Below are 8,434 nucleotides of genomic sequence, written 5' to 3'. Positions count from 1 at the left end.
TGCTTTAATCTTCCACTCTCCCATATATTTCCAGTGCTGTAGTTCATATAACACATATCTATCCCGTGGCCGTGTTTCTAGCTCCTCAGCACAGAAAGGTGCAGCCTGCTTCGTTGCTCAATAAGCGTGGGAATCGAGTTACAGCGCGCGCGCCCTGTGGGAAAAAAACAGAGCGAGTTGTGAAGGCGGTAGATCTCGCGATAAAACTACCCTTCCTTCATGCGTGTGTATTGTGAGAGTTTTTCCGTTCTCGCGCGATGCTGCAACTTTCCCACGCCTGTTGTTGTGGCGTCTGCCCTCTGCCCGTCGCCCCTCCCTCGCCCTCTTCTCACCCCCTTTTGCCCCGTCACTCTCCCCTCCCTCCCTCTTTCGTTCCCTTCTTTTCCTTCCAGTCTGCTTCTTCTTCTGTTGTGCCGTTGGCTTTGGTCAGGGAACTGGGGGAGGGATCTCGCGATTGTTGGGACTTTTTTTTTCCGGGGGGGGGGAAGAGTTATTCGGAAGATGGCGCCCGTTGTAACGGGGTAAGTGCAGAAATTTAAAGCTGTATGTTTTCAAAACCTGACTGTTTTTATTTGGGGAAGATATTGGCAGTTGGTACTACTTTTTTGGTGGGGGAGCGATGTTTTTCGGTGTTGTTAGTAGGCATATCACACATAATAGTACTACCTTGTGGCACGGTGCGGGCTCAGTTGTGCAAAACTATTCTTCGAAGTATCGCCTGCTTTCTATACAGTTTATTGAACTGCCCTATCAAGAAAGTTTCAAACAATTTCAGAAACTTTTTTTGCCAGTTTAAGTTTTTTATTTTGGCTTAATATTTTTTAAGAGTTGACTACATCAGCATAACACCCTCAGAGAAAACTGCAACTTTGTCAGATACTGAAGAAAGAAATAAAATTTGGCTTAGCTCATTAAAACAAACGATTCCCATTTTGTTCAAAGGCTTTCTTTCTTCAGCGTTTTTCCTAATTTTCTTCTAATCCAAAAAACGTTTAAAGAAAATCACATCGCCTCTATTAAATCTGTTTTCTTACATACTCTCCCTCAAGCTTATTTTACGTTTCTGCTGCACTAACCCCAGCACTAAAACCACGTGTAAATGACTTTTCCCCTGATGTTTTTGTTTTGCAGGAAGTTTGGTGAGCGACCTCAGCCACAGCGATTAACAAGGTGGAGTGTGAGAAACACAGCCAGCTGTTCCCCGTGCAATCTTAGACTTTATAATCTAGGGGAAAAATGATCATGTCATTAAAAAGTGCTCTAAAAGGTTTAATGCGTTTCTCCACATTGCAGGGAAGCCATGAGGAACTACTTGAAGGACAAAGATGATCAAACGGTGCTCATTCTACACGCAAAAGTCGCACAAAAGTCATATGGCAATGAAAAAAGGTTTGTGTGGCACTGCTAAGTTTCATTGTGTTTAAAGAAAAATGTCTCACTTTACTTCTTCTTGTGCCACTTAGGTTTTTCTGTCCTCCACCGTGTGTATATCTGATGGGCACCGGATGGCAAAAGAAGTTGGAAAAAATGGAGAAGGAGGGCTGTACTGAGCAGGAGGCCCAGCCTTGTGCCTTCATTGGAATTGGCAACAGTGAGCAGGAGATGCAGCAGCTCAATCTGGAGGGCAAGGTGGGTAGTTATAATGGCACTACAGATTCAGTGATTTAGAGGCTAAACATCTGTGTCAGATAGTTGCCTTGTTGACTGCTATCAGGAGTTTGCTTTTTCTGAGATAAGATGACTTCCATCGATGGCAGTGCCTGATGTTTGTCTGCTGTCTTATTAATTTTCCTGTGTGGGATCCAGTTACAATTTGTATGATTAAATTTGTGTTCAGTTTGTGATAAGAGGTTGACAGATGTTAAAATGGTTCTTTTAAGTGAAGATTTATTGTCTCCCTGACAACACTCTTCACGTTGGATCTTTAAGATAGAGAAGAAAGAGATGTTATCTCTTTAGATCAGCTTTTGATTATTTTCTCAGCCGATGAATAAGCAGGTCGCTTGCTTTTTCTCAGTGCTCCATAAGTGCTATGCTAAGCAAAGTAACAGAAGTAACCACAGGGGTCAGATATACAGATGCTTTGCTGTGTAATTTCCCCTGTTGGCTGCTGCAGAAACCATGAAAACCAGAAACCAACCTTATTAACCATGTTCACGCTGTAGCTGATATTACTGCACATCGGCATGTTTTCGCATTGCACAGATGCTGCTAATGAGCCTGTTCTCCAGTAGGAGATATGAGAGAAGCAAAAATAAAAGTCCCCTAACCTTTGTCTTCTCCCCGGGTAGCACTTCTGCACAGCTAAGACGCTGTATATCAGTGACTCAGATAAAAGGAAGCACTTCATGCTATCTGTAAAGATGTTGTATGGAAACAGTGCCAACATTGGAGTCTTCTTCAGCAAGAGGATCAAGGTCATCTCCAAGCCCTCCAAGAAGAAACAGTCCTTGAAAAATGCTGATTGTGAGTTGCTGGACACACATAAATCGAAGAGTGCTGAATGGTTTCACAACAGCTTGATGTTTAAGTTGGATTTGAAAATGATTTTCTTTTTCCAGTTTCACTTTCTGTTTTTTATTCCCCTCCAGTATGTATAGCATCTGGGACAAAGGTGGCCTTGTTTAACCGCCTGCGTTCCCAGACGGTCAGTACCAGGTATCTCCATGTGGAGGGGGGAAACTTTCATGCCAGCTCTCAACAGTGGGGTGCCTTCTACATTCACCTCTGTGAGCTACACTTTTTTCTTTTATATCGTGTAAGATTTTAAATAAGAGACATTTAATCTTTTTTTAAATTGTTATTTTCTTTTATTTAGTGGACGATGATGAGTCTGAAGGGGAGGAGTTTGCTGTAAGAGATGGCTATATTCACTATGGCCAGACAGTCAAATTGGTTTGTTCTGTGACTGGCATGGCCCTGCCAAGACTGGTATGTGGCACTTTTTTATTTCTGTTGTCTGTTTGTGAGAAAATGAGCTGCTTGTAGTGGCGTCCAGGTGTCACTGTATCATACAAATGAGTGATTTCTATAAAAGAAAACACACAAAAAAGGGTATTCCCTGTAGCCTTGCCATAAATTACAAAATTAAATATAGAATCCAAAACTGTAAAAAAATTTAATTTTGCTGGACAGCTGGCCAAATTCACATCGGAGTCTGTTGACTCACCTGTAGAGCAAAGCCTCAAGTGGCCAGTCAAGGAACTGCATTTCTATATTGGCAGAATAACAGTGGGGATTTGGGGGGAAAGAGAGCAAGGACCAGAGAGGTGATGATAAAATGAAGAATGATGCAAGTTTGACAGCGTGGGAAAGCAGAAATGACAAAGAGATTAATAATAGCAGTAAAAGCCCACACAGTCTAAATCAAGGTTTCCTAACATAGTCTGACATTCATGTGTGTGCCCAGTAGGGCTGGGTATCGTCACTGATTTCTAGAATCGATTCGATTCCGATTCACAAGGTCCCGAATCAATTCGATTCGAATCAATTTAAATCTTGGAAATTTTGCCTCAGACAGTCAGAAATATTATAATTCAGATCAGTACATTTACATATTTTTGTATCTATAAAAAGGAAGCTGACACTCGCAAAACTTTATCAAAGGTGTGAGCAAAGTAGCTGAAGATAAAACACAGAAAAACATGAAGGTGGTTTTCCTGGCCTGGGATTTTATAAAAATATTCTGCAGTACATCAAAAACGAAAGAAAACCATTAATCAACATATGAACATTACCTCTGAAGTTACAGGGGTTTTATCAGAGACACAGCTAAGTGTTTTGCATTTTGCATAATTTTAAAAAGTTTACATTTGTTCAGAAGCCTATTGAACAGCAGAAATGAGGATTTATTTTCGGTAGTAAGTAAAAGGGGAAAAAACAGCGGCCGACAGCGCTGTAAACAACGGTAGACTTGTGCGTAACAAGCAAGCGAATAATGCAGAAAACAGATTTTTAGACGGGAAACTGTTCTTGAAGTACAGAGAGAAAGTGAGAGAGAGCTGTGCATGAAGTGTGGTTGAAGCAAAACAGCAAAAGTCAGAGGGAATTCATGACGTTTTTTTTAATTTTTTTATTGAAGCGTAACTCTTTTGCTGCTGGTTCGGTCAATAATGTTTGGAGAGAGATAAAACTAACAGCTTTAGAATCAGCGCAAAAAGGGCGTAAATACAAAGCGCGGACCCGCCGAAACATCGGTATCAGCGAGCTGTCGGCTTTCAGCCCCGACCGTGTCCGTGCCGTCGGGTGAGAAGGCGACATCTCACTGATTCTGGTCCGTCGGCGGGTCCGAGCTTTGTGTTTACATCTTTGTGCAGAATCTGTGTGCCTGCTCTCATTTACTGTTTTAGCTGTTTGGTGGTTCTTGAAATTTTGTGAGGTTTAACCTGAGATTCTGGCATTTCGGGCAAAATAAATTAATATTAAAAAAATCGATTCAAGATTTTAATGAATCGATATCACGTTATCCAAGCCAGAATCGATTTTAATCGATAAATCGATTATCAAAACCCACCCCTAGTGACCAGTACTTACAATAAGTGTGTTATGATCCCCAGATCATTCGAAAAGTGGACAAGCAAGCAGCTTTAATGGATGCTGATGACCCGGTGTCCCAGCTTCACAAGTGTGCCTTTTACCTGAAAGATACAGACAGGATGTATCTCTGTCTATCACAGGAGAGGATCATCCAGTTCCAGGTGTGCAAAGTCTGACACACATAGACATGTATATATTCAATTATTTCAACTTTGTTTTTGTGAAATCAAGTTATATTAGAATTTTTTTGTGATGAGCAGGTATCAAAACAGTAATAAATTGCTGCTGTTGCTAAGGAGAGGAAATCTGCCAGTAGTGCCGTTTGGAGTATTTTCTTGTTGAAGGGTGACTATGGACTGACTCAAAATCCAGACTGATCCAGAATTAAACAGGTTTGAAGTATGTCTAAAGCAGAAGTAAACATATTTTTTGAGTTTGTATCACTAAAGAAAAATGCAATAACCACATGAATTATTCAGCTGGTAAATGCAGCTAGTAAATCTGAATTATTAAAAAAAAGAGAGAAGTGCACAAAATTAGGTCTTGATATTAAAATTAGGATTGGAAATCAAGAAGAAATAATCAGCATTCTGTGCTCTGAAATGTTTAAGGCATATCTGTAGTGCTGACTTGCAAGCTCTCATGTCAGCTCCACTGGAGTGTGGTGTGCTACTTACATTAACATAAAATCGCAATTTATACATAATAATTTTATTGGTGTTCTTAAGGAACAGTTACTATGGGCTGAATTGCCAACTGCAGTCTGTATTCTGTGACTAGTAGTGCTGATGTCAATGGGTCAGGATGATTCATTCCTCAGAGAAAGTTAGTCATGTGTCCTAGCCTATTTCAATAAATATAGTTTTCTGGTGTAAAATGATAACTGCAAAGGTTGATGTTGGTGTTGGTCATCAGGTCTTTGTCAGTGTGGATCTCCTTAAAACAAACCCCTTCTTTAGTTCTTCATTCTTAGGAAGTTTAAAAAAGTAGGCTGAACTATTTTGCAATTTCTGCAATCCATTCTGCAATCCAAGGAAGAGCAGCTGCAGTAAAGGTTTTGAAAGCTGAAGGTGTAGCAACTTCATATACAGGAAGACTACTGATACTTATCCCCTGTAGCATTTATAAGTCTTAGGTTTGGGGCAGGATTCATGCTAAGGCTTGGTGAGTATGTTGCTGCGATTCTGACTCTAAAAATTGATTAAATAATAGAAACAAGCGACTTGTTTTTGTTGTTATTATTATTTTTTATTATTTCTAACAGTATAATGACTTAAGAAAACATTTGTGGTTTTGCTTTTCACAGACTTTTTGGAGCATTTCACTACCTGTAAATATTTGGGTTGTGAAATGCAGCCAATAGAATAGTCAGTAAAATGTTTTATGAGCTGAGTAACATCTTTTTAGTACTTAAGAGAAAGTCCTAACTGTTTTACCAACTCCTCTCCAAGCCCTTTGGTTTTTTGGTAATGTCGCTACATAAAGAAGAGTTGTATCATACTGTATGAAGGCATCAGGAAAAGCACAACCTATGACCGCATTTTAGAATGTAATGTTGAACTTACATTACCTTTTTGACCAGGACCGTGAATACCAAATGTTGTCAAACATTTTGACAAATGTTTTAATGACTGTGTGAATAATATTTAACTGCCACGTTTTCCTTCATATATTTTGTATACAGCAGGTAAAATGAGAACTGAACACGTCATCAGTTTTCAAAGTAAATATATTTCTAAAAGTGCTGTTGACATGATATTTTCACCAGATGTTGGTAACAACCCATCCAGTCTGACACATGCGGACAAATCAAACCATAGATGACCTGCTGTGTGTTATATGTGGCTGTTCCTACTTTTTTTTTTTAATGTATCTATATACTACTGCAAATAATCAGTATATAGTTCAGTTAAAAATATAGGTAATTATTACTGAAGGTTTTTTTTCTTTACAGATAAGAGTTTGACATTTTTATTTTCTTATCCAGAGAAATTGTAATTTAAAAATAAAAACTATGTATGATTTTATTTGGCATGGGGCTACCTAAGAGTTTGTTATTAGAAACATTTTGGTTTTAGTTTTTTTTGGTTTTGTTTTTCTTGCAAAGACAGATTTGGTCGTATAAATATAAACAGTGTTGGTGTGTTTGAAACAAACCAATAATTAGAAGAATCTGTTTGTCACAGATAAATATTAATAGAGCTGTTTTAGAGCAGTACTTACAGCAGCCATTTGTATGATTTGAGCACCAGTTTCTAGAGTTAAACATAACAGTCCGAGCCTCTATCAGCCACCATGATGGTGCCTGGTTGGACATAACTGTACGGAATTAAAATTAATTGTGTTTCTTTTGTTTTGTTTTGTTTTTCAGGCTACACCGTGCTCCAAAGAGACCAACAAGGACATGATTAATGATGGTGCTTCATGGACTATCATTAGTACTGACAAAGCAGAGTACACCTTTTATGAGGGCATGGGCCCCGTGCCCACACCAGTAACACCTGTCCCTGTGGTTGAAAGCCTGCAGGTACACATACAGCCTTTTCCGGGGAAGATATGCTCTAGTTACCAGCAAACACGAGTGACACTCTTGATACCCAAGTATACGTCTCTTGTTTTTATTCAACTACTATGAATCTTCTAAGACTTGATTGATTTTATGTTTGTCTCTGTCCAGTTAAATGGTGGAGGAGATGTTGCTATGTTGGAGCTGACAGGACAGAACTTCACCCCTAACCTCAGAGTTTGGTTTGGAGATGTGGAGGCAGACACCATGTACAGGTAAATATGTCTGCGAGTGTTAACTTTGTTCCCGTGTGTTTTCATTTCATTTTTTTTTAAGCCTTGTCCCATCCGCTTACTTCCTTAGATGTGGGGAGAGCATCCTTTGCGTGGTGCCAGACATCTCTGCCTTTAGGGAGGGTTGGCGCTGGGTGAGACAGCCAGTTCAGGTCCCTGTCACGCTGGTTCGCAGTGATGGAATCATCTACGCCACTGCCTTGACCTTCACGTATACCCCCGAACCAGGGCCAAGACCTCACTGCAGTGCTGCTGGAGCTATTCTGCGGTCACACAGCACCTCTTCATCATCACCCGCATCTTCATCCTCACCTTCATCTTTGATGGGTGTGCTTGGGGATGGCCACGGAGCCTACAGCAGTAGTGACTCTGGCATGTCGTCTGGGACTTCAGCTATGTCGGTGCTGTCATAGTAAAACGTGTTTTGTGATTGTGCTCTCAGTGACTGAGTGAGAAAATGTGAGCATGTTCTCCAAAGAGGCTCATGGACCTGTGAAGAATTGCACAGAAGCTAAGAAGTTCTTTGTTAGAGGAACTGTGAAACTATGAGGAGGAAAAAAAGACAACTTCAGAAGCAAGAGTTGTGATTTCTGATTGTACTGTATCACCCTCTTGTGGATTGATGTGGACATATCATAAGCTCCACTCAGAGTAACGTGATATCTATGCTCTTCATCTAAAAGAAGGTGAACTATCTAACTCCCATAGCAACATCATTTGTAAAATAACCTTTTTGTTTTGTTTTTATATACTTGGCAGGTTTGGAAGCTACTTTAACTGCTTTCTTACTACCAGCATTATGTTTGCAGATGAACACAAACTTGTAATTGCATTGAGCAAGGGAAAATTTGTAAGAATAACATAGTTTTATGGACCAAGGAATATTATTATATTATTTTATTCATATTGTATTTTATAAGTTTTTTCTGAGGTACATTTTTGTATGATACACTGCATAGTAAGATCAGTTTGTTACCAAGATAGTTTTTCATATTGTTGCCTCCCATTCCTGTTTTCTCTCAGTTGAGTCAAGATGAAAATTGCTTTTCATGTGTGTAATAGTCAGACAACAGCTTCTCACCTTTTTCTTTTCTTTTTT

The 8,434-nt window shown here is 39.6% G+C and overlaps 1 protein-coding gene across 1 annotated transcript; it reads left to right on the top strand.

Moving 5' to 3' along the window:
* The first annotated feature begins 241 nt into the window (after positions 1 to 241).
* On the top strand, positions 242 to 8,235 carry LOC146707880 (recombining binding protein suppressor of hairless-like). The gene is made up of 11 exons (XM_085459453.1): positions 242 to 521; positions 1,132 to 1,170; positions 1,294 to 1,389; positions 1,464 to 1,629; positions 2,292 to 2,466; positions 2,592 to 2,729; positions 2,819 to 2,931; positions 4,557 to 4,697; positions 6,908 to 7,063; positions 7,214 to 7,317; positions 7,406 to 8,235. Exons 1-11 carry the CDS (start codon positions 502 to 504, stop codon positions 7,746 to 7,748), a joined length of 1,491 nt encoding a protein of 496 aa, XP_085315579.1. The 5' UTR covers positions 242 to 501; the 3' UTR covers positions 7,749 to 8,235.
* The last annotated feature ends 199 nt before the right edge of the window (positions 8,236 to 8,434 follow it).

Source organism: Copadichromis virginalis, linkage group LG6 (genome assembly GCF_057382275.1).
Source record: "Copadichromis virginalis isolate Kocher_CV1m ecotype Utaka linkage group LG6, C_Virginalis_male_GT1.1, whole genome shotgun sequence".
In the NCBI taxonomy this organism is placed as follows: Eukaryota; Metazoa; Chordata; class Actinopteri; order Cichliformes; family Cichlidae; genus Copadichromis; species Copadichromis virginalis.
This window is presented reverse-complemented; position numbering and strand designations above follow the sequence as displayed.